At 38.0% G+C, this 26,520-nt stretch overlaps 3 protein-coding genes across 12 annotated transcripts in view; 1 reads left to right on the plus strand and 2 right to left on the minus strand.

The window, feature by feature from the left end:
* The window catches only part of NF1 (neurofibromin 1), a 275,690-nt gene that overhangs the window by 181,084 nt on the left and 68,086 nt on the right, over positions 1–26,520 (plus strand). Inside the window, exon 37 of one of the 10 annotated variants that reach the window (XM_067714880.1) lies at positions 2,858–3,548. The exons of the other annotated variants lie outside the window; for them this stretch is intronic. Within the exon in view, the coding sequence (XP_067570981.1) occupies positions 2,858–2,978 (121 nt within the window). The 3' untranslated portion in view covers positions 2,979–3,548. Of the gene's footprint in view, positions 1–2,857; positions 3,549–26,520 lie in introns of those variants that run through there. 10 annotated transcript variants of the gene reach the window in all.
* EVI2A (ecotropic viral integration site 2A) overlaps positions 4,849–26,520 on the minus strand; it is a 39,011-nt gene continuing 17,339 nt past the window's right edge. The window contains exons 3-4 of the mRNA XM_067714882.1: positions 6,176–6,259; positions 4,849–5,603 (exon numbers count right to left, since the gene is read on the minus strand). The gene's annotated coding sequence lies outside the window, so the exon portion shown is untranslated. The remainder of the gene's footprint in view (positions 5,604–6,175; positions 6,260–26,520) is intronic.
* Positions 21,705–24,444, minus strand: OMG (oligodendrocyte myelin glycoprotein). Its single transcript, XM_067714437.1, has 2 exons — positions 24,266–24,444; positions 21,705–23,424 (listed from the first exon to the last, which is right to left on the minus strand). Exons 1-2 carry the CDS (start codon positions 24,266–24,268, stop codon positions 22,093–22,095), a joined length of 1,335 nt encoding a protein of 444 aa, XP_067570538.1. The 5' UTR covers positions 24,269–24,444; the 3' UTR covers positions 21,705–22,092.

Raw genomic sequence — 26,520 nt, forward strand, 5'->3', positions numbered from 1 at the left:
AATTGGATAATTCAGATAGCGTTAACACCAAGAAGTCCTAAGAACTGGGGTGTTAGGGAATCAAGAGGGCATAGAAACTTGCATTTATCCTTAGCCCCTCTCTTTAACAACTCTGAGTAACATCTCTTCACCTTCCCATGAAAGTCTTCTACCTTTTATCTCAGATGCTGTTTCTAAATTGCCTAAGATGATTTTAATTTTCTTTTGCATTTGAGATGAACCCTATTTGTATTCCATCCCCAATCTTTAACACCACCAGTGTTTTTTTTTTTTTTTTTTTCGGTACGCGGGCCTCTCACTGTTGCGGCCTCTCCCGTTGCGGAGCACAGGCTCCGGACGCGCAGGCTCAGCAGACATGGCTCACGGGCCCAGCCACTCCGGGGCATGTGGGATCTTCCCAGACCGGGGCACGAACCCGTGTCCCCTGCATCGGCAGGCGGACTCTCAAACCACTGCGCCACCAGGGAAGCCCCACCAGTGTATTTTGATTTTCCCTATTTTGTCGAAGTAATTAACAGTGAGACATTGGTAAGAGAGGTAGATAGACATATGTCTCTCCCCTGCCCCTTTAAATTCTTGTTAGTTTACAAGTCAGAAAGGTTTCTGGAAAACCTCAAAGCTGAGTTTTTTCTTCAGGATCAGAGTGTAAGATTGTGTTCGTTCTCTGCAGTGGTCTGTACTATACAGGCCAAAAGGAAAGTAGCATGGGCCTGATGCAGACACCCTCTGTGGTATTAAATCAGTGGGATTTCCAAGAAACGTGTTTAATATGGTGACTTGAGAGTACTAAGGATTCCCGGCTCTGCTGCTTCTTAGATAAGTTAATTTTTACGAATCTGTTTCTTCATATGTTAAAGAGGGGGAGATGCTTATAAAAACTATCCTGCCTACATCTCCCATAATGTATTTTGTGACCTATAAAGTTCTGTACAGAGTATATTTGAGGTTTTCTTTTTTGGTTGTTTTTGTTTTGGGATACGACTTTACTAATTTCAGACTTTCAGATGTTTCAGTTTCTTACTTAGACCTACGAGAGTGCCTCCTGGCCTTCATTGTCACCTGGTGTGAAGCTTCCGGTCCAGGACAGATGAGCACGTAATAGCTCAGAGTAGAGAGAGGCCCAGTTCCTCCACTGTATACAAAAGCAGGGGAAGGTAGTAACTCAGCCAACTTTGTCAGAGAACACTTAGGTTTGACTTTTTGATGTTCCTTTGTTTTTGTGGCTTAGACTACCATGTATTAGTTTATGTCTTTTGAGCTGTGGATTCCAGTCTCCTTACAGATACTCCACAGACATTTCGCACTTGAAATGTCCAAAATTTAATTCAGTGTATATTCAAATCAACTTCTTCTTCACGCCATATTCTCTTTCTCAGTAGCATCACCATCCCTTCTCACTCTAGAAACCCTAATCATTTAAAATTCTTCCCTCTTTCTTTTATCCTCCTCATTATCAATCACCATGTCTGATTTTAGTTGTGTGATCTAGGCTCATCAGTTAGGCTGTTTTAGTCAGGGCCCTGTTACTACAAAGAAGGCATTCTTACTTTCTCAAGAAGATAGGCCTCAGGAAAAACATGAATTAGAGCAGGGCCTGCCCGGATGTAGACAGAACTTAGATGTCTGTCAGTCCTGGAACCAGCTTGCGCTAATTCTCTCTTGGCTTCACGTTCAAGTCTACCTCATAATTTTTCTCTTTCTGTATTTCTTCAGTTTTAGCCCCAGCTAGTCAGTCCTTCATTACCTCAACACTGCACACTTCAATTCCAGAAGGAGAACATGTTCAGCTAAAAATACCTGTTTGGCAAAGCCCTTAATGCTATATGCTGGCCAGCCAGTAGATTTCTGGCTGCCCCTAAGTCAAGTACTTGTTCCTAGCCTAGCAGTCATGTGATTCAGAATAACCTCCTAGTGCTATTCCTTTATCAGGGGCTGTCCTGTGTTTTAATTTTTTTGAATTGAGTCTTAATGGTTTAATATCACTTTTCGGTACTTTGGAAATGTCTTTTGAATTCATTTCCCTCCCACTGCCATTAGTGAGACTCTCTTATTAGCTTTAACCTGTACTAATGCAGCATTATTCTCCTACTCCCTAAACCCCACATAACTACTTCCAGGTCATCTTTTTATTTATTTATTTATTCATTCATTCATTCATTCATGGTTGCATTGGGTCTTTGTTGCTGCGCACAGGCTTTCTCTAGTTGCAGCGAGCAGGGGCTACTCTTCATTGCGGTGCGCAGGCTTCTCACTGCAGTGGCTTCTCGTTGCAGAGCACGGGCTCTAGGCGCACAGGCTTCAGTAGTTGTGGCACGCGGGCTTCGGTAGTTGTGGCTCGCGGGCTCTAGAGCCCAGGCTCAGTAGTTGTGGTACACGGGCTTAGTTGCTCCGTGGCATGTGGGATCTTCCTGGGCCAGGGCTCGAACCCGTGTCCCCTGCATTGACAGGCTACTTCCAGGTCATCTGAACGTTGCTTCTGGAGGCAGTTTCCAGTTCAGATCTAATCTTGTCTCTCTCCATTTGTTAAATAGAGTTCCCATATAAAGTCCAGGTTCATATAAAGTCAGGCATGCTGGGTGTTCCATAATTTTGACCTAATTTAGTTTCTAATCTTTTCCTGCTATTGCCTCCTATACACTTTTGCTCCTAGCCTGTAATAGTTAAAGTACCATAAATATAAGGACAGTTGTTGCAGCATTGTTTATAGTGGCAAAAAACTGAAAATAATATAACTGTATCAAAAGGAAATTGTTGAATAAATAATGATACATCTCTATTATGGAATAATATGCAATGTGTTAAGTCTAGTTTGCTTGTTACAAGTGATAGAAATGAAATTTAAACTTGTGTGAACCAGGAAAGATATCAATTGCCACATGTACCCAAGAAGATCAAGAGACGGACTGGCTTCTTGCATGACGACGTGCAGAGCTTTGAACAGTATCATCTGGAGAACATTTGTCTTCTCTGTGTCTTGACTCTACTTTCTTTGTGTTGATTTTATTCCCAGGCAGCTCTTCCTAAGCTACAGCCAGTGATGGTTTGTGTTCTCCCAGCTTAACAACCCAGTGGAAAAACACTTCTTTCCCAGTAGTAACAGCAAAAGTACTGGTCTCATTGGCCTGAGTCACCTGCCAATTTCTGAGGCCTTCGCTATGGCAAGGGGAATGGAATTTCTTGGTTGTCTGTGCCCGAATTATGTGCCCATCCCTGGAGCTCAGTGGTGAAGCCAGCTTGAACTGCATGAACTAAAAGGGGTGGGGGGATGGGAGCAGGGTTTCCCAAAGGGAAATTGGACTGCCGATATCAGAATGAGGAAAAATGGATTCTGAGCAGGAGAAAGTAACAGAAGTCCTCTAATGCACCTTTAAAAAGATCCAGAAGGCTGGCTCTGACATTTATCATGCAAGGTGCAGAGGAATGTGGGTGTGTATGTGCACAGGCATATGATATGTATAGACTGTGAAGTGTGTGAAAGTATACACATTAAACTGTTCACATTGCTTATCTCAGGGGAGTATGATTGGAGCAGGTAGAGGATCAATTATAGTATTTCTATTATATATCTCTGTTGTTTGACTTGTTGCCAGGGGCACATATTATTTTTGTCAGAGTAATTAAAAATATAAAACCTGGAAGTACAATGAAGAGTCTTCCTCTTAGGAATATTGTGATACCTGGCAGTTGCCTTTTGGGTGTCAGTAGTAGCTAAAACTTACTGAGTGCTTTCTCTGCATCAGGCAAACTGTGCATATTATATACTTTTTCATTTAACCCTTAAAGTAACCTGCTGAGCTATTATTATTACCAGTGATTGACTTGTGTGTAAACTGAAATTTAGAGAAATTGTTAGTCATTCACAAATGTAGGTATCAATCAGAATGACCTGGGAAATTAAAGCAAGCAAATGTATATATCCCAAGGCCCTACCTGGGCTGCCAAATCAAAATTTCAGGGTAGAGCCTAATCTGTATATCTAACAGACACCCCAAGTGATTCATTCATAGTCAGTTTATTACTGGTTTGTTTGGGAGTCTCACTGGTCAGGTATTTAATTCATGGTGGTACAACTAGTAAGAATCAGAGTTGGGTTTCAAACCTTAACAACTGCACTATTAATAACATGATTATTAAAAAGATAACGTGTTTATTATCACTGTTAAAATTACACACTAGGTTTTTAGGTTAAATCAGTCTTTGTAGACCAGCATGAAAATCTTACCAGTAGTTATGGGACATATTTCTGTAGGGAAGAATTCTGAATTCTAGGCATCAGATTTACAAATGACCTTTTGCAATAAAGGACAAAAGTTTACTCTAAAATAATTTTGTCATTGGAGCAGCTGTAGTCTGCATTCCAAAGGTTAGCCGAATTGGAACCTTTTTTACTGTAACAACGTATTACTATCACACATTCATGGAATATGGTGACACAGATAGATGTATTGTTTTGTACAGCAGCGGGCACCAGGGACCGGTTTTGTGGAAGAACAATTTTTCCACAGACCCGGCGGGGGTGGGGAGGAGGAATGGTTCAGGTGGTAATGTGAGTGATGGTTCAGGCAGTAATGCGGGTGATGGGGAGCGGCAGATGAAGCTTCCCTCGCTTGCCTACCACTCACCTCCTGCTGTGCGGCCCGGTTCCTAACAGGCCTAGGGGTTGGGGACCCCTGTTGTAGAGCACTGTAGTTTATCCTTTTGTCTATTTAATAAAAAATAAAATAAATACAAAAACAACACAGGCCACTCCTCAGTCCCCATCCCCAACCCCCTATCCGTTACACACACACACACACACACACACACACACAGACAGAAGCATACTTTGGTTAAACGTTGCCAACATAATTTCTTCTGTTACACCTTTAATGTAAAAACCTGAGTTTCAACTCAGTTTTGCAAACATTTAAAAGGCAAACATGTGGTATTTTGCCTTTTTTAGCATTTATAAGGAAGGAAACCGTCATATTAAGGTAATAATTAAGCTTACACAATTAAAATTTGCAAACAACCAGATTGAACTAGGATATGATAATTAACTCAGAAGTAAGTTGAAATAAATTTAATTTTCCTAGTGTGCTTGTCATTCAGCAGATATAGTGAACTGAGATAGCAATGCAAACAGTCCAAGTGCACTTCAGCTTGAGTGTACACAAAACATCAAAAATATTACATAGAAAAGAAAGTGAGTGCTGTCCACTGCATTCATTGTGGTGCCGCCGCTTTCCGTGTTCGTGGTTGTGGCTGTCTTTGGGACCACTTCTGTACACTTAATTGTCTTGAGATTTGAAGTTGTCTTGGGATTTGAAGTTGTCTTGAGATCCAGAGATGCTTGGAGGTCTGGAGTTGTCTTGGGATTTGAAGTTGTCTTGGGATCCAGAGATGTTTGGAGCTCTGGAGTTGTCCTGGGATTTGAAGTTGTCTTGGGATCCAGAGATGTTTGGAGCTCTGGAGTTGTCTTGGAATTTGGGGTTGTCTCAGAATTTGTGCTGATCTGCTTAGAAGCTGTCATAGAATTTGAGGTCGTCAGTGTTGGAGTTGACTGCAAAGTGTCACCAACCAACAGGAGGAGCAGACTGAGTAATAGCTTGAACATCATTTTCCTGTTTCAAAATAATTATGGAAAATTAATATAACACTTGGATCACAAGCAAATCTAAGAACTTGCTTTTTTAAAAGTGGTGGTGAGGGGGCAGGAGGAATGAAGGAAACCTTATCTCAGCACTGAGGAAATGCCAACCTTGGTTTAACAAATTTCATAGTTTTTAAGATAAAAGGAAATTCAGAAGAGATCGATATCAACTCCTCCATTTTACAGATGGGCTCAGACAAAGGCAAAAGGATGCATATCTAAAAATGACCAGAACTAGAACTTGAATCTGAGCCTTAGTCTAGTGTTCTTTAGTAGATGGGGACTATGACATAGGCATAGTATAGACATATCCCAAATGTTTACTAGTAAACCATTTTTAAAGTAAGGCTAATTTTTTTTTAATCATATATTCAAATCTAGTGGTTTGCCACATTTGAGATAAAGCAGCTAGCCCATGTTGAACACGGATAACTATTCTTTTTTTTAACTTAAATCTCAAACTTTAATTTTAGAAATCTAATATATGCTAAAATTTACTTTTGGTTCTAATGTATAATTGAGAAAATTTCAAATTAATATTACCTTTTGATGTTTTTTCTTTGAAGATGAAAACTTCAGGCTTTCTCCAGTGTCCCGTGGGGGATCTAATTTCTCACTCACTGTGTGCTGTTTAAATAAAATTAGTAAGTCACATGTTACAAACTTGACCTGCTATTTGCTCTTTGGAAATAACCTATTGAGTGCTTTCCAAACTGGTGCAAACAGATGGACTGTGGCAGAAATCAAGGAATTCAAATAAAGTTCCTCTAAAATCTAGTGTCTTATTTAAAGAACCCTGTGAATACCACTTTGTTATTCCTCTTATCCATGTGTATATTAGTGAATGTCTTCATTGGATTAGCACTAACTGGAGGAATATACTCTTTGCCTGCTGTGATTATCATGACTTAAAATCAAGTAAGTATATTAGAGATAGATTTTTTTTTTCTTAAAGCATCTTGTATATATGTTTAGAGGGTAGGTAGTTTTTGGCTAGGATTATTTTGAAGTTTTAAAAATAATTCAAGAATATAGCATTCTAGGAGTTTAATTTCTAGTAAATAATTATTCTATTAGAAAAGAAGTTAAACTTTATTAACATAAAGCTAAATAAGAAAAGAATTGCATATGAAAGTGATACTTTTCACATTGAGTTTGCAAAGTTTTTTTTAGTACATGAAATCACCCACATTGAAGCATATTAAGTGAATTCTTTAAAGGAATTTCATCTTTCGGTCACTCCTTTTCTTTGATAAGTGGTATACAGGGAAGTTGGGTTACATTGTGCTAATGTTTTCATCACATTAGCTGGCTCTTTTAAGAAATTGCAGGGCTGTGAACAATGGTGTTGACATACAAGGAAATGGCTACCTAAGTGGCAGAAGTACAAGTCAGTACATGTTCCTGACTTGTTTTACTTTGCTATGTAGGTTTCTTTTTCCTCCTGAGTGAAGAGAACCAGTGCTTGCTAAATCTTATTTATATTAGGTACATATTGTATAGAACCTAACTTAACTGGAGATTTGTGTGATCAGACCTAAGAAGTAAATATAAAAAGCCTCAGAGTAGATATTATAAGTCAGAGTACTAAGATAATGCACAGATAACTTTTTATTGATGCTTCAAACACCTCAATCTCAACTTATTTAAAATTTTAAATTCAACATTTTCCCCTTCCTATGTTGGGTTGGCTAAAATGTTCGTTTGGGTTTTTTGGTAAGATTTTATGGAAAAAGTCGAAAGAGCTTTTTGGCCAATACATATTTTTCTCATAATCTCTTTCTCGATTAACTGCGTCATTACCCAGCCAAATGGCTCTCCAACCTTGAATTTCTTATTGTCTTCTTATTGATCTTAAGCTGCCCAAGCCTCTCGGTGATAATTAAGTAAAATTAAAAATTCTGAACACTCCCCACTTAAATGTTCCCCCGCCCCCCAAAAAATCATTTTCAATTATTTAGGTCTTTAAATACCTCCCACTTCTTTATCTTTGTGCAGCTTTCCCCATCTGCCCAAAGTATTTCTTCCTCATTCAACATTGCATTCTTCCTTCAAGGTCTAACTCTGATGGCAGCACCTTTTATGAGAGCCTTCCTTAGTTCTATACTTCAGAATCAGACATTTTAGGACTTCGTACTTCTAGAGCACTTATCAGAGTCTGTTTTTTTACTATAGATGTATCCTCAGTCTTTCTTCAACCAAATTCTGGCTTCCTTGTGATCAGGTACTACTACTTTTTTTTTTTTTTTTAACATCTTTATTGGGGTATAATTGCTTTACAATGGTGTGTTAGTTTCTGCTTTATAACAGAGTGAATCAGGTATACATATACATATGTTCCCATATCTCTTCTCTCTTGTGTCTCCCTCCCTCCTACCCTCCCTATCCCACCCCTCTAGGTGGTCAGGTACTACTTCTTATTCTTTGTACCTGCTAGCACAGTGAGTACTTGTACATAATAGGGTACAACAAACACTGGAATTTGCTGAAACACCTCTTTGTTTCTTCATGTCTGAGGGCTGATATCATTAGTGATGTCTAAAATAATAGACATTTGGTCATTTGCAGTTTTCCCTGCATTATAAAGTCCTATTTCTACTTTCTGGCAGCTGTTTTGAGAGGATTTCTTTATTTGTATGATGTGGATCATAATGTACATTCATATCCTTTACCTGTGTTATATAACAAAAATTCAACCGAGTAAATTGTAAAGATCTAATTGGCTTTATTTGAACAATTCATGAATCGGACAGCATCCCATCTAACAAGTAGAGAGGAGCTCCAAAGGATTATGGAAAGGGAAAGTTTTTGTTTTTGTTTTCCACATCTTTATTGGAGTATAATTGCTTTACAATGTTGTGTTAGTTTCTGCTGTACAGCAAAGTGAATCAGCTATATGTGTAAGGTCGGATCTTAACAAACGGCACCACGAAACAGAGGAAAGCTTCAAGTGAGCTTTATTAGGGAGTGCTCCCGGGCGAGGTTCACTGGTCCGAGAGAAAGGGGACCAGAGAAGTCGCACCCGGGCGAGGGTTGGGCAAGATTTTATAGGGGAAGAAGGGAAAGGGCTGTGGTGAATCTGGGAGGGCGCAGGGTATTCCTTATTTGGTGGTCTTTTCGGGTATCCTGGGGGACCGTTAGTCCCGCCCCTCGAAAGGCGGGAAGGCTGGGCTGGGTTCAAAGTCCCCAGGTCAGTTTCTGGAACTGGGTGGTCCGGAGAATTTCGGTCTGTTGCAAACTGTGAATCTGATTGTGTTCCCCTGCCTCGGGCCAGTTGGCCTTACAATATGTATACATATATCCCCATATCTCTTCCCTCTTGCGTCTCCCTCCCACCCTCCCTGTCCCACCCCTCTAGGCTGTCACAAAGCATTGAGCTGATCTCCCTGTGCTATTCAGCAGCTTCCCTCTAGCCATCCATTTTACATTTGGTAGTGTATATATGTCAGTGCTACTCTCTCACTTCGTCCCAGCTTCCCCTTCCCCCGCTGTGTCTGTCTGTGTCTTTACTCCTGCCCTGCCACTAGGTTCATCAGTACCGTTTTTTTTTAGATTTATGGAAAGTTTTTAAAGGCAAGACAAGGAAGTCATAAACAGAAGTTATTTCAGGCTTAAGTAACCTACCATGGGGGATGGACAGGGTCTGTCTATGTGGCAGATTATCTCGTCTTCCTTTTGGTGCTGACCAGAAAATTTCACTCTGACTGGTTAGGATTACATTCCTGGAGAAGGCTGTAACTGCAGTTAGTTTAGGTATTAAGTCTCCATTTTAGCACAAGTGACTCCATTTGGTGCTTGTTGTTTCTTTCTTTTTTCTTTTCAATAGTATGTAGTAGCAAGTGGCTTTTCAGTGTGGACAGTTAGGTTTCAAAAATCTTTTTGGAAACTTCCTGAGAAAGTGGATATGGAGATGTGCAAAAACAGGCTATTGTTATGTTAGACTTAAATGTGAGTACCTTTTAGAATTGTACATAAGCAGTTTTACAGTAAAATTTCAGCCTCTTCATTGTAGGAATCTAATACAGGAAAAAGAACACATTTCTCCTTAGTGGCAAAATACACGTTCTGAGGGGAAATGTCTGTCTTTGAACAAGTTTGTCTTCCAGTATTATTACAGTATAATACCGTAAGCCTGTTATCTAATCTTGGCTTGTTATTTATTCTTGTTTTTCATTATAAATGAAGAAAAGTGATTTAATTTTAAAAAGAGGCTTTTCTGTTTCCTTCTCTTGGATAATGGTATCTTCATCCACCTTGAGTTTTAAATGGAAGGCTAAAGATCAATCTTCATTTCTCTTAACCACATACATCTGATTAATCACTAAGTCCTGTTGATTCTGCCTCAAAAAATTTTTTGTACTTTATCCTTACATTACAGACTCAGTTTGTAGCTTTATCAGTTGTCTAAGCTGGGGTTAGCAAACTTGTTTTTCAAAGGAGCAGTAGTAAATATTTTAGGCTTTATAAACCACATAAAGTTTTTCTTTTTTTCTTGTTTTGTTTGGCTTTTGGTTTTTATCTGCTCTTTAAAAATATAAGAGCCATTTTTAGCTTGCAGGTCATACAAAAACAGGCCACAAGTAGCATGTGGGCAGGATATCGCCAGTGGACCATAGTTTGCTGCACTCTGTTCTAGGCTGTTGAAATAACTTCCTATTTGGATTCTTTGTCACCGACCGGTATGTTACCCCATCCCCTCCTTCTTCCACATTACTGCCAGAATGATCTCTCTAAAATATGACTGTGTAACTTTTAGATAAAACCTTTTATGTGCTCTATTAACTAAGTTTTTATACTTAAGGCATTCATATACCACCTCTGGGGTTTTTGCGTTTCTTCGTAAGATCTATCCTATTAGTTACTCAATATTTTTTATTGACTTTTTTCTTAAGGGAAATTTTGTATTATACCATAAACAGAAAATCAGTATTGACTGCCATAACTAGAAAACCAGCAAACAAAAGATAACAGTAAAAAAGAAATACGGAATTATTAAATGACTGTTTCATATACCACCCCATCATATAGGTACCACACTTCAAAAAACCACTGACTTATAAGATAAACCTTTTTTCCTTAGCGTCATACAAGTCTCTTCATAATCTTTTACACTGTTCACAGTAGTTGCAAGATTGCTGAACTAAAGCAGGAGATTGAAAGTCATTTTGGTAAGAGGCTAGAGATGCTGGCCTTATTCTGGAAATCTCATGATGCTGTCGTCATTGATGTGGTTCCAAGTAAGCCTTGTGTGCTTTCTGGGCTGTTCTCAGGAAAGTGTGCTCATGACGCATTGCTGAGGGTATCTTTAAGGGCAGTTGTGAAGAAGACTCTAGGAGCTGGCAAAGCCACGAAGTCTGCCCAGAGAGCTCAGAATGCCAAATGAGCATTCTGCACATTACCTCCTATATTGGTTAATAAAGTCTTAAAATAACTTTCTCAATTGGTCATTTAAGTTTAATAATAGAAGACTAGTCATCACAGTGTGTAGTAACAGCTGTAGAAAGATGTCTCGCCTTTGCTTCGGCAACACTGACCATCTCACCATTTTCCTACTCTGGCATGCCTCTGTGATTTTGCATAGGCTTACCATTGGCTTTGGGTGCCGTTAATAGAGGGCAAACTCCTACTTTTGATTCAAGACCCATCTCAGTAACCTGACTCTCATTCCTCTAGGCAAGTTAAGAAAAAAAAACAGCTTTACTGAGATATAATTCACATGAAGTTTACCCTTTTAAAAGTGTACAATTTAGTGGTTTTTAGTATATTCACACAGTTGGGCAATCATCACCACTACGTAATTTTAAACATTTCGTCACCGCAAAAAGAAACCCCGTACTCATCAGCAGTCACTCCCCATTCTCCCTCCCCTCAACCCTCTTAGTCCCTGGCAACCATAGTGTGTGTGTGTGTGTGTGTGTGTGTGTGTGTGTGTGTGTGTGTGTGTGTATACATATATACACCACATTTTCTTTTTTTGCTATTAAATATATATATATTTTTTCTATAATAAAGCCTTTTTTTTTTAATAACTTCAAACTTACAAAAAAGTTTCAAATATATAGTACGGAGAGTTCACACATACCCTTCACTCAGATTCCCATAATGTTTATAATTTTCAAAACCACAGTACAATGATCAAACCAGGAAATTAATATTAGTATACTCCTGTCAGCCGAACTAAAGACTTCTTCAAATTCTAGTTTCCCCCTTATATCCCGTTTCAGTTCCACAATCCAGTTAGGATCCCACATTACATATAGTTGCTGTGTCCTTCGTCTTCTCCAAGCTGTGACAGTTCCTGAGTCTTTCCATATCTTTTGCTACTTGATAATTTTCATACTTGTGGTCTTAAATATATTTTTATATGCACAGATTTTTCAGCATGAAGAGCCTTCTCTGGTGGGTAACCCATCTCTTGAATCACTTTCAGTCATTAAGGAGAAATGACTGTGGCATTGTGATTTGCTGAAGCAGAGCCTCATACAAGTGTTAGGCTGTTCAGAATGCATCACTTTTATTTTTATTTATTTATTTGTCTTAACATTTTTATTGGAGTATAATTGCTTTACAATGGTGTGTTAGTTTCTGCTTTATAACAAAGTTATAAATATACATACAGTTATACATATACATATATCCCCATATCTCTGCCCTCTTGCATCTCCCTTCCTCCCACCCTCCCTATCCCACCCCTCTAGGTGATCACAAAGCACCGAGCTAATCTCCCTGTGCTGTGCGACTGCTTCCCACTAGCTATCTGTTTTACATTTGGTAGTGTATATATGGCCATATATACACTACCACTCTCTCACTTTGTCCCAGCTTACCCTTCCCCCTCCCCGTGTCCTCAAGTCCATTCTCTAGTAGGTCTGCGTCTTTATTCCCATCTTGCCCCTAGGTTCTTCATGACCATTTCTTTTTAGATTCCATATATATGTGTTAGCATCTGGTATTTGTTTTTCTCCTTCTGACTTAGTTCACTCTGTATGGCAGACTCTAGGCTCATCCACCTCACTACAAATAGCTCAATTTCATTTCTTTTTATGGCTGAATAATATTCCATTGTATATATGTGCCACATCTTCTTTATCCATTCATCTGTCGATGGACACTTAGGTTGCTTCCGTGTCCTGGCTATTGTAAATAGAGCTGCAGTGAACATTGTGGTACATGACTCTTTTTGAATTACGGTTTTCTCAGGTTATATGCCCAGTAGTGGTATTGCTGGGTCATATGGTATTTCTATTTTTAGTTTTTTACAGAACCTCCATACTGTTCTCCGTAGTGGCTGTATCAATTTACATTCCCACCAACAGTGTATATGGGTTCCCTTTTCTCCATACCCTCTCCAGCATTTATTGTTTGTAGGTTTTTTGATGATGGCCTTCCGACCGGTGTGAGATGATATCTCATTGTAGTTTTGATTTACATTTCTTTAATGATTAGTGATGTTGAGCATTCTTTCATGTGTTTGTTGGCAGTCTGTATATCTTCTTTGGAGAAATGTCTATGTAGGTCTTCTGCCCATTTTTGGATTGGGTTGTTTGTTTTTTTCATATTGAGCTGCATAAGCTGCTTGTAAATTTTGGCAATTAATCCTTTGTCAGTTGCTTCATTTGCAAATATTTTCTCCCATTCTGAGGATTGTCTTTTCGTCTTGTTTATGGTTTCCTTTGCTGTGCAAAAGCTTTTAAGTTTCATTAGGTCCCATTTGTTTGTTTTTTGTTTTTATTTCCATTTCTCTAAGAGCTGGGTCAAAAAGGATCTTGCTGTGATTTATGTCATAGAGTGTTCTGCCTATGTTTTCCTCTCAGAGTTTGATAGTGTCTGGCCTTACATTTAGGTCTTTGATCCATTTTGAGTTTATTTTTGTGTATGGTGTTAGGGAGTGTTCTAATTTCATTCTTTTACATATAAGCTGTCCAGTTTTCCCAGCACCACTTATTGAAGAGGCTGTCTTTTCTCCACTGTATATTCTTGCCTCCTTTATCAAAGATAAGGTGACCATATGTGCATGGGTTTATCTCTGGGGTTTCTATCCTGTTCCATTGATCTATATTTCTGTTTTTTTTTTTTTTTTGCCAGTACCATAGTGTCTTGATTACTGTAGCTTTGTAGTATAGTCTGAAGTCCGGGAGCCTGATTCTTCCAGCTCCGTTTTTGTTTCTCAAGATTGCTTTGGCTCTTCGGGGTCTTTTTACACCACATTTTCTTTATCCGTTTGCCCATTGATGGATACTTAGGTTGTTTCCACATCTTGGCTATTTTTAATAATGTTGCAATAAACATGTGGGTACATAGGATATTATTTTCCTGCTCATCTATTGGACTTTTAGCTCCTAGATCTTAGATGTCTTTATCTGGATACACAGAGAATCTAGCAGAGCATGTGGCATTTCATAGAACACTTAATAAATGAACTTAGCTTTTAATTATTATATGTATGTAATCATTCAGTGCTAGTGTTAAGACTAATCGCCAGTTTTAATTATGGACACACATGACTCTAGTTTAAAGGAAGAAGACTTGATTTAATAACAGTGATTAGAGTTGGAGTCCTGATTTGAACCAAAAGATTACTCGAGTGGTTTTGTTTTCTGTGATTCTTGGTTTATAGAAGTATAGTGGCCTTGGCTGTTAGTGAAACAAGGCTTTGGTTTACTCATCAAGGATGATTTAGTGATTTATGACTAGACAGTACTTAAAAAGAAACAGTGGCTGCAATCCATCTATTTTTATGAAAACACAGTTGTTTTTTTTTAATCAACTGTGGTTCACCTCTTTTAGTGTAAATATATAATCCTTGAAAGGAAATAATCCTGAGATGTATTTATGAGGTTTGATTTTATGAAACAATAGGGAAAAATTCTAAAACAAGCATCTAAGGGTAAATACATCCAAGTGAATATTGCTCCCTTCAGAAGAGCCGCTGTTGGAGGTGATGTACTTACTTCAAACCCTGATGCCTTTGAGTACACATTTTTAGGGAAATACATTTTTGGACGTGTTGTCAAAGTCTAAAACATGTTCTTTTTAAATGTGGTGGGAAAATCTTCATATTTGAAATTTTTAATGAGGCAAAATGTCATTTAGTAATATATTTGTTTAAGATGAGTTTTTTCTTGTGTGACATATAAACTGGCTCTTAGTAATATTTGAAAGGAGGGGCCCCAAACGTGTTTTCACTAATGACAGCCTCATTGGAATAAGAGTTTAAAGACTCAAACATAACTGCTTTGAAGAAAAATGTAAAGAAATTTAGATATGTGACATTTATGTTTAAAATTTAAATCAGTTTATAGTCAACTCATTGTTAATATATGAAGATATTTTACTAGTTTCAGGTGACTCCTTCATCCTTTGATTACTTTTACTATGTTTTAAAGAGACTAGCCTTTACAGTGTGTTTCTAAGTTTATATTTAATGTCCTGCAACTTTTTTTTTATGATTTAGTGTCAGGACAAGAGACTCATAACACTTCATCAAAGTATACTTTGTTAAGCAAGAAAGATTTCATTTACTCATTGTAGAAAAGCCATACCATGAGGAAATACTAGAGCCTGTAGATAGATGAAATTATTTTTAAACATTTATTGGCTTTCTTTATTTGTCATTGGTATGAGGAAATGCAGCTGAGTATCTGATGCTAAGTAATAGAACTGGTAAATGGGTGTGGCTGTGTGCCAGTTACTCTTACACTATACAATGTCTCAGGTGCAGTTGTCGTCACTGAGGCTTTGGGTGGCAAGGAAGGGCCTTCCAGTGGTTTTTGTGGTGTATGGCATCTTTATTTTTCCTTAGTGATGTTTTGTTCTTTTCTTTCTCGATGAAAAGCCATTAAATCTTAGTTTATTTTCTGTTGAGGCAAGCATTTGACAGGCATTTGAACTCCCTCAGCCTTCCAGAAGTGTTCACTTTGTTTTTTTGAGCTGTGACTATGGGCAACAAAATAGCACAAAGTAAAGAACTACATTTCCTGGTATTGAGTATTTCATCAGATTTATTTGATACTTGGCCTTGAGATACCCATTTGAAATATTCAGATATCTAATTTTTTACTGATAAATCATATTTTCCATGGAATAAATAAATAACAAACCTTGTAAATTAGTTATTTGAAGTGTAACTAAAGAAGACAGATACATGGGGAATTATGTACCACTATGGGTTCAGTTATCTCCATTTCTGATCTTTTTAATTACCGAGAATCTCTTATACAAGACATAGGAGTAATATTTACAATATTTATGTAGCACCTACAAAGTGCTTTAATATACATGTTTTATCTATTCTTTAAAATACCCATGTGGAACACGTGTTCTTAACAAGATTTTTACCAGAGGACACATTTAATCGTTTACCCAAGATAACAACACAGGCTTTTGATGACAGTCTTATCTCACGCTCTTTCTATTAAATCCCAGTGTACTTTAAATACTCTTCGAATTGTTTTGATCAGAAAAAACTACAGTTTTGCTGCTTTTATTGTGTGTTTGTGTGTGTATGTTTAATTTCTGTACTTAGATTTCATCAATAACTTCCAACAAATTCAGAATATCAGGCCATGGTTTATTGAAAAGATAAATGGGTGTATTGGGCATATGTCTCAACTGGTTCCTGAACGTGTTTAACAGAGTTGGGGCCGTTGAACCAAAGTGACATTTCGTAAAACATGAGCTTCTTAAGAACCTCACTTGTATCACAGTTTTTTTGTTTTGGTTTGGTTTTTTTGCATTACGCGGGCCTCTCACTGTTGTGGCCTCTCCCGTTGCGGAGCACAGGCTCCGGACGCGCAGGCTCAGCGGCCATGGCTCACGGGCCCAGCCGCTCCGTGGCATGTGGGATCCTCCCGGACCGGGGCACGAACCCGCGTCCCCTGCATCGGCAGGCGGACTCTCAACCACTGCGCCACCAGGGAAGCCCCAATGTATCACAGTTTTTAAAGTGTGGAGCAGACTAATCTGCTTAACACATTATTAACACGTTGAGGTGGCTTTTTTTTTGTTTCCTTGATTTCCCTTGAGCAATCTACGTGTACTAAATTGTTCACAGGTATCAGAATTAACCGTTCTCTGAAATTGTTCCAAAGGTAACTCCCCACTGCCCAGAACTAACTTCTTATATGACAAGTAGCAGCCTAGCCAAATCCCCTTCATTCATAACTTTTCTTTCATCTCTCTTTTCCCTGGACTATGAAGCTAAGACTTTGACCTATTGGAAGAAACTTAAGCTCTAGAATAAGAAAGACTTGAGGTTTGACCTGGTCTGTCTTAAGTAGGTTATTGTTAGCGCACCAGTCATATCTTTGATCTGTATTAATTCATCCTTTTATTTAATAAATTCAGATCAAGCTAGCCCCTCTCCCCACCCCGCCCTGAAAAAAGACCTCCTAGCAGGAGGTGATAATCTACACAGAGATAAAAAGGATGAATAAAGGTTTGCCAGGGGAAGAAGAGGGAAAGGAGTGTAGTGGTGAGGACGTGAAGAATCTCTGAGAGCCTGATGGCAGGAGGGAGCATGGTGAATTACAGGGACAGAAAGATGTTTTGTTTGAACTATACAGTGTGAGGGAGCTGGAAAATCTTACGATGATACTGTAAAGGGTGGCAAGGGCCCGATCATATAGTAAGCCATATTGAGAATTTAGATTTTATTCTGAGACATGCGAAATTATTGAAAGTTTTTTGGAGGGGTTTTTGTTGTTGTTGTTCATTTGCTTTGTTATTAGGAGAGAAAAGAGCTTGTCTGGTTAGATTTGTTGGAGAACAATCCTGACAGCAGTTAACCATGTAGAGCTAACGTAAGCTAATATAATAAGTATGTGCTTCCAAGAAATCTGATCGTGCATCTCTGTCTCTGATCTTTATTCCATGATACCCTCTAGTTTCTTAACCACCCCTTCCTATTCACAGTTCATTTTGCATCATCTCATTTTCTTACTCAGCCTAGAGCCCTTGGACAGCTGTTTCAATAGTTCTTTTCTAAGATCTCTTGCATTTTTCAAAGACAAAGCAGGTGATAAAACACACTTGGTATACATATTAGCATTTTGGTATATTTATCTTTTTTGTTGTTTTTATACATAGTTCTATAACATGCATGTTTATATATCCTATAGTTTTTGCTTATCTTTCTAGTATATGCATTTTCCACTTTTCAAACTTAAAAAAAACCTCTACATAAATATTTGTATTGGACATGTAATATTCTGGCCCATGGGTCATCACGTACTTGACCAGTTTCCTAATGGTAGATATTTAGCATTCTGTTTTTCTGGTATTTACCTAGAATTTACTAGGTTAAAGGTTAAAATATTTTAGGTTTTTGATCATTGCTGTGTTGCCCTCCTGCGTTAATTGGTATATTAATTTAAAGATATGCAGATTATGACTTGTTGAATGAGGAGGCACAAGCCACCCACTCGGGGTTGGCAAGTAGCTCCCTCAATTTTCAAGAGAAGTGAAAACCCCTGGGGTCATTTTGATTGAAGGCTCAGTTTCAATACACTCAGAAAAAGGAAGTAAAGTCACAAGATTTATTATTTAGAGATCCCAGAAACGTCGCCGGGGGCTGGGGGGGTGCACAGTGAGCTGGGGGAAGAGCAGTCCTCTTCCCCAGTTCAAGAGATACAGTACAGGGTAGGAAGCACCTCTTGCAAGGTGGTTGGGATGACAGTCACTTAAATTTTTACAGGCTCGACTCTAAGTGCTTATTTTAAAAGGTGCCCCAGGAAAAGCAAAGTGGGAACTTCTGGTGGTAATCCTAATTTGAGTCCTTATCTAAATGTCCAGACTCTGGGTCTGTGTAGGGTTGTCATTCTGTAAAATGCTTAGGCAGCAACTCAGAATAGCTATTTTCTCATCGCAATTGCCAATTGCTGTCCCAAAGAATTGTACCAGTATGTGAATGTGACTATTTCCTAACGTCTTCCCCAGCATTGATTTTTTTTTTTTTTTTTACTTTTTAAAAAATTGCTTGCTGTTTCAGTAATAAGCGTGGTATCACATTTTATTTTTATTTCTCAGTTATTATGTGGTTTGTCATATTCCCATATACTTATCAATCCCCATGCTTCCTATCTTTTAAACATTCTGTTTGTGTCCTTTACCCACTTATCCATTGGGAAATCTAAGTATTTTTCTTATCAATTTTATGAGCATTTGATTAACAATCTCCTTTACGTTTTTCTCTTTGAGTATTGGTTTGTGTGTGTGTGTGGTACGCGGGCCTCTCACTGCTGTGGCCTCTCCCGTTGCGGAGCACAGGCTCCGGATGTGCAGGCTCAGCGGCCATGGCTCACGGGCCTAGCCGCTCCGTGGCATGTGGGATCTTCCCGGACCGGGGCACGAACCCGTGTCCCCTGCATCGGCAGGTGGACTCTCAACCACTGCGCCACGAGGGAAGCCCTATGTCTGTTGTTTTTTATTCTGGAATAATGTTTAAAAGGTTGATGGTAATGGGCATTGTTGTTTTGATTTTGATTTTAATAGAAATATAATTTTTCACTTTTAAGCATGACATTTACAGTACATGGTATCATTCCTTATCTAGTTCTTACAATGTATTTCATAAGGAATAATCTTATAAAGGTTTTAAACTGACTTTTGTGTGACATTTTTGGTGTAAAGGAATTTGCTGTTGCTTCAGAACGTTGTTATGGAAGATCATTGAATAGCACATATTTGTCATCTTTTAAGTTAGGCATAGAAGACATTTTCTCATTCTGCTGTGATAAGAGAATGTTTCTCTGACTTTCTTCTGGGTCTCCGTCTCACTAACATCTGAACCTGAATCCTGGAGGGTGAAGGATCAGGGACTGAAGCAAAAAATATACTATTTCATTTTCTTGCTCTTAGAGTGTGGCGCTTGGGTGTTTACATATGTGGGAATTTCTCAAAGCATGGGTTTGGACACACACATATAATAATACTAACAGCAAAATTACTGTGTGTAGAATGTGGGGAGCCAAGACACTGTGATAAGACTGTATATGAATTATGCCATTTATTCCTCAGGAAAAAATACCCACTATGAATAAGTTCTGCCAGCCCATATGACTTAGGGCATTGGTAACTTGCCCAGGGTTGTACAGTTGAGAAGCAGCAGAGACAGGATTTAGGCCTAGAACATTTGACACCAGAGCACAATACCCTTCACCGCTATTTTATCCCTTATTGCATTTGCTTTTGTATTTGTGCTCTTATTTGAATTCTCTTGACTGGGGAGAAACAAAAGTTACTTGTAAAATGAAATCAAACCTTAGGTATGGATGGATGGATATATAACTTACGAGCTTGAGAGATAGACACTGAGGATAATACATTTTGAAATGTTTATGGAGCCCAATAATATGGTAGTTCTTGTTTGAGTGGCAAATACTATACTGTTCCCTCCACCATCAGTAATGATAAGAACACAGTTTCCTTAGAAGGAAGTATGTAATTACTCTAAGGCTAGATAATACTTCTTTCTGAGGACTTAAGAGTCTGTGTGGTTGACATATGTTGTACTTGTAAATTTACTGCATTTTTTTCTCTGCATTTTGCAGACACATCAGTAAGATTGGCATAATGTATAGGTGCTGCTAATGCTATAATACAAAATTTCACTTTTTGGTCACTTTTCCTCATAGGATTTCTAAGACAGCATTGAATTTTTGGCACCCTCAGAGTGAAAGACAGTTACTTTTAAGAAACCTACTTTCTGTGCAATTCTGTGTGTGGATTTTTAAAACAAGATGCAAGTATGTGGTAGATTAGGAAATATCTAAGCAATTAGCCTCTACCATTGATGGTGAAGATACTAGATTGTTGATTGGGAGGGAGGAGAAACAGCTTGCCCATTTTCAAATCATTTAGGGACTATTTCATATAATTTCTTTTCTTCATGGTGAGATTCCCTCCTGACAATAGTGAGCCAGTTAGGTTTGCCAGGGCAGAAAAATGTTCAGGAGTCACTGTACTAAGTCAGTATAGGAGAGGAACTGCTTCATTGAAGCTTAAAAGTAATTTTTCCATAAGCCTGCCCCTTAAAGAAAGAAAAAAGAAAGAGCATATTAAAAGGTTGTTACTTTTCTCTGTCTCTGAATAGAAATGCTTCCAAATGTGGAAAGAAATCTTAGTTTTAAAATTCCTTAGGAAGGAGCCCCAAAATTTCTATCTGTAGTCTTTTACCAACTCTAAGAATGCTTGAAATAGATTCTTCCTTATGTCTCACAAATTAAATTCCTCATTTGTGGCTCACCCATTTCAGTTATGCTGTCTTGCATTTTAATCTAGCTGTGTTGCTGGGCCTCTTTTTCTGACTCTTGGCTATTACTTATGTGTTTCTCTGATTCAAAAGATGGCTTACTTGTATATTTGTAGAAAATTCTGCTTTCTTCTAGTTGAAGTCCCAGTGCAGTTTGGAGTGTCAAGATCTGTCCCATGCCCAGCTGTATTCCTGTTGTCTCTTTTATTGGGTTCATCACCTGGTCGTAGCACCAGATGAATCCCAGCCTTCTTTCCCTTTCTCCTTTCCTTTTCCTTCCCTTCCTTAGTACTGCCCATGTTTGTTAGACCCCCATGATTTTATCCTGGAACTAATCTTATTTTTAACTTAGGTAAGTCAGATTCTAACTTCCAATGTGCAAAAGATAAATTTCCCTCTCCTGCACATAGGATGCTTTTAATTTTTTTAATATTTTAACATGTCTTTAAGCTTGAAAGTTTTATTACATTTTTAATACTTCCCTTAAATACAAAAAACAACGCCATTAAACTTTACTTATTAAAATGCAAAGCCTAGTGTCTTCTAGCTTTTTGAAGAGCTTTTGTCCATTATATAATCTGTAAAGTAGCCAAGAGTTCCTCAGAAGCAGGACATCATTTAGATTTAAAACAATCATGGCTTGTGTGCAAAATAATGATGTGACATAACCATTCATAGGGAGGCAACCACAGTTTTACTTTATGTGGTGACAGAACTGTTGGATACCTCCAATATTACATTTGCCATAAAGACTTTACCAAGGTACCCTAGAACAAAAAAAGGTTAAGTCATTTTGATTCTACCAAGTAGATTAAGTTGGTATGACTAGAAAGCCAGTGACACAGTTATGAGCATAGACCTTTTATTTTTTCCCAGATGTTTGACAGTGTAAACATACATAAAATACATATTAAAGTTGAGATGCTTTATATTTTGTGCAGTAAATTGAAGCCTTAAAAAGAAAACATTTCATTTAAAAAAAAGAAACTCATTAGTTTTACTTCATTAAGACAGTAAAGTAGCAGCAAGTACCGAGACATTGTGCACTTCTTCATTAAGACGAGTTGCTTCATTCACATCAGAGTCAGAAATGTGAGACTGGCTTTCTTGAATACATAATATAGCTTGAGTCACTGGTTAGATAGGGGCATATCTTCCCAACTATACATCAGGGAGGAGTTCTTTCATTAATTTCAGAAAATGCAGACCCTTAGCCAGCCAGCATGACCACAGCATTGAGCATTAAGAGAAACGAAGCATTTACTTTCCAAGCACTTGCCACAGAAGAAGGTAAGCGAGTCTTTACATTTGTGGTTGTCTCTTCCCTCCGTAAGTTAAGGGTTGTGCTTTGTTGAGGCATTTCAGAGAAATTATTTGGCACGCCACTAGTGATACTTAGGGTCATGGGTGTTGGGGATGGTTTTGTTGAGCTAGTGAGGCTTGTGTTTGTAACCATTCCATCTTGGAGGTGAATAGTTAGAGTTGCAGCTGCTGCTTCATGTGAATTGATCGTTTCTGTGGATGTATCTTCTGGATAGGGCACAAAAGCCTTGTCAGTGCTAGTAAAGGTGGTGTCTTTGCTTAGAGTGGCACCAAACGTTGTTTCCTTTGTTCGATATTGTTTGGGTATTTTGGTCACTTTGGATTGAGTTACCATACTCAGAGAGTTAATGGTGTCCACTGTCTGCATCCCACTTACAGTGAACAAGCTTGAGGTAAATCCAGAAGGTGTGGGATATGTGTTATGTTCCTTCAAAGGTGATATCTGGCTAGAACAGGGAGTCCCTATTACATGGGCTTTTGTTTCCATCATCCACTTAAGTAAGTAAGTAATGTTTTGTTTATGGTCACATGACCACCTGTTATTGTAAAGGGTTATCTCTTGCAACTGAAAGAGCTGGTCAAAAGCTTGATCTGGAATGAATGTGAACTTATTGTTGTGCAGGTAAAGATGTGTGAGATTTGTCAGGTTTATTAATGTTCCTGGAAGGATTTGTGTCAAGGAATTGTTAGACAGGTCCACAGTATGCAGTTTGGAGGGCATGTTGGTTGGAACTGTCCAGAGTTTGTTAGTACTGAGGTTGAGAACCTCAAGACTTCTCAGTGTATTTTTAATGAGGACAACCTTTTCCAGCATATTCTTAGAAACATCCAGATATTTAAGGTTCCATTGATAAGCAGTATCAGATTTTTCAAGCAGTTTAATGTTGTTGTTAGCAGCAGACATGTTCCAGAGGGACCGAGGTAACTGAGCAGGCAAGCTTTCAAGCCTGTTGTTTGAAATGTCCAGGGTCCTCAGATTGGTGTACTGGGTTAACTGGTTATGCAGATCAGTAAAGTGGTTATAAGACAGATTTAAATGGATAATATTCTCTTGCAGTCCAGATGGTAATGTAGTCAAGTTTCTGCCTGAACAGTCCACATGCCTGTGCCTCTCGGTGCATATACATTGGAGAGGGCAAATGCATAAAATACCAGGTGTGAGAAACAGAAGGATGAACAGGCTGGGAGACATTTTCAATATCTGATATTCCATCAAAGCCTGGAAACAAACAGATACACCCTTCTTTTAATATGCAAATACAATTAGGCATCTGCATGGGTCAGTTAGCATTAGGCAAAATTTTCAATAAACCTCGTTGTTGTTGACCTCTTTTATAATTGTTCCAGTGATTAAACTAACAAAGCTCCCCTTCATTTATAGTCCAAATGCTTAATCCTTCAATTGGGGCTATGTGATAGAGACTCTCTCCCCCTACTGTCTTCTGCATTTTCTCATTTATTTTCTCCCTTCTTTTACCATAGTCTTTCTTATTTATCTTCCCAGAATGTTGATATTATAAAATGGCATTCTCGGCAAATAAAGAGTCGGAATCTTAAGCTATTACTATTTCTGATAATATTCTTCCTTACTCAGATGGGAAAAAAATGGCTGTCGTGTCTGTTTTGGTTGTTTATTTTTATTTTTGTTTTTTGGTTTTTTTCAGATCTCTGCAGTAATAAAATAGTCAATGTGTATGTAGGATGAGATTTTATTTAGATATTAAGACAATACTTTGAAATGCATCTTTGTCTTTTCAGGATAAATATATCCTTGCAAAACATTTTAAGGCACTTGAAAAATCTGACCAACACCATACCTTTAAATCTCACATTTTATAAAGTGATTTCTTTTCAGTGCCGATTCTAAAGGAAAACAATGTGTATATTTACAAAGTGAATGAATATTAGAAAGAAATCCCTCAACTGACACTGCAGCAAATTTCTGGTGCATGCACTTGCTATTGAATATATATTCAATCCTAACGTTGACTTTCTCTTAAGAAAAGGAAAAAGAAAAAAATTCCGAAGTCGATTTTTTACTGATTTAAATAACAGCTTACCATAGTGTTGTCTTCTACATCAGCATCTCATTTTCTCCGGGAAACTTAAGCTTAAAGGTCGCCTTGTTCTGGAAAGTAGGAACCGCTTCTGGCTGTGGGCTGTGCTTGCCTGCTCAGCTGCATTGTGTTGCTGTGAGCTGAAGCTCTGCAACCACCTGATCAGTACCACATAGGAGGACTGCAGAGCTGTCATTGGTGCTGACTCAAATTTATTGCAAGAGGTGCACACGCAACAGAATGGACCAAAAGAAATTTTTTTTTAATTTAGTGTTGAGTGTACCCATATATCTCAGATTTGCTGTAGGATGGAAAACCTCGTGCACATTAGACCTGGCCTTTACCCATTTCTGTGTATTTGGGCTTAGGCTCCACATTTTAACATTCACCTCGTGAAGAATCTGTGGTTCTTTTTATTGCGCCTACTGTTCATTCATTTTATACATTGAAAAATGTTGAAAATGAATTTGACCTTCCTTGTGGATGGTTTTCTAAGATATTAGTTTAACTATTTTTTAACTCTGCCTTTTTATTTTTTCTAAAATGGTACAGTTGTCTTACCACTTTTTAAAATAACATATGACAATCTGTTTGGTTTTTTTATGTACCCCCCCCCCACCAAATATGGTGATTATTATATACAATCAGGTTTTCACATTTATCAACCACCTAACTGTTCATCTTTTGGAGAAGTACATAAGTACTTAAATATGATTATTTTGTTTTTATCTTTCTGATACAAAGGATTGTTTGACCCAGGCTATGCACAAACGAGGCTGCATTTTTTAATGAGCATCTAATTCTTTTAATTATCAGTTCATGTAGTAAAGTAAATGTATTTTATTTGATGTCTTTTGGGTTAAGGATTTTTTTCTTCATGAAATTACTTTGGTCAGTGGATATGAATATTGTTGTCTCCAGAGACATCTTTGGTACTATATGAATGACCATTTATTTGATTTTATGTTTTAAAAATAATAGCATAGCAGCTTCCCTGGTGGCGCAGTGGTTGAGAGTCTGCCTGCCAATGCAGGGTACACGGGTTTGTGACCCGGTCCGGGAAGATCCCACATGCCGCGGAGCGGCTGGGCCCGTGAGCCATGGCCGCTGAGCCTGCGCGTTGGAAGCCTGTGCTCCGCAACGGGAGAGGCCGCAATAGTGAGAGGCCCGCGTACCGCAAAAAAAATAATAATAATAGCATAAATTTTAGTTGATTTCTTCAGAACGTTTCACATTTTATCTTACTGAGAAAACAATTTACATTGTTTTTAAATTACATGAAATAATGTAAAAGGGAAAACTTTCATTAGGGGCTTTATAAAATAAGACCAGATTTATGACAACTTCTGCTCCACTCTTTTTTTTTTTTTGAGGTACGCAGCCTTCTCACTGTCGTGGCCTCTCCCTTTTGGATTTATTTCCATCTGATGGGTAATAGTATCTCAGTTCAATTTTAAATACATCTTGCTTATTATAAGAAAAGTTGTATGCTTTATATATGTTTTTAAGGATCATTTAAATTTTTCTTCTGTGACTATCTTTTATATGTTTTGCATGTTTTTTTCTAGTGTGTTGTGGGTATCCCCCCCGCCACAGTCTGTATTTAAGTTTTTTAAACTTTAGGGATATTAGCCCTTTGTCTTAACTTAAGTTGCACATTTTCCCCCCAGTTTGTCCTTTGTCTTTTGACAAAGGTATGTTTTTTTTCTTTTTTAATAGTGTTTGTTTTACATTTAAAAGTTTTATGTAATTGGACTTCCTTTTTTTTTTAATTAATGCTTCTGGATTTTGAGTCTCAACTAGGAAGTTTTATCCCACTTTCAGATTATAAAGGAATGCACTCATATTTCTTCTATTTTTTATATAATTTCATGTTTTATATCTCTGATTTATTTGGTGTTTATTCTAATGTAGTATGAATCCAGTTTCATCTTTTTCAAGTACCTATCCAGTTGTCCCAATACTGATTTGAGATTTGAGTCTGTTTCTGGACTTTCCATTCTGTACCATTGATCTGTCTAATCATGTACTAATATCGCAGTGTTTTACTTATAGGTGCCCATATATTTTGCTACTTCACTTTTTGTTCAGAACTAGGTAATAACAACAATTAGAGTCACTCTCATCTAATTCATTGTGTTGCCCACCACCAACACCAAATGGAATACATGTGTGATAAATGTATGTTGCGATGTGTGAGGTAGGTGCTCTTTGGTCCTATGTTAGTGAAAAGAATGCTGAACCAGGAGTCGGGTAAC

This window comes from Pseudorca crassidens, chromosome 19 (assembly GCF_039906515.1).
Source record: "Pseudorca crassidens isolate mPseCra1 chromosome 19, mPseCra1.hap1, whole genome shotgun sequence".
NCBI lineage: Eukaryota > Metazoa > Chordata > Mammalia > Artiodactyla > Delphinidae > Pseudorca > Pseudorca crassidens.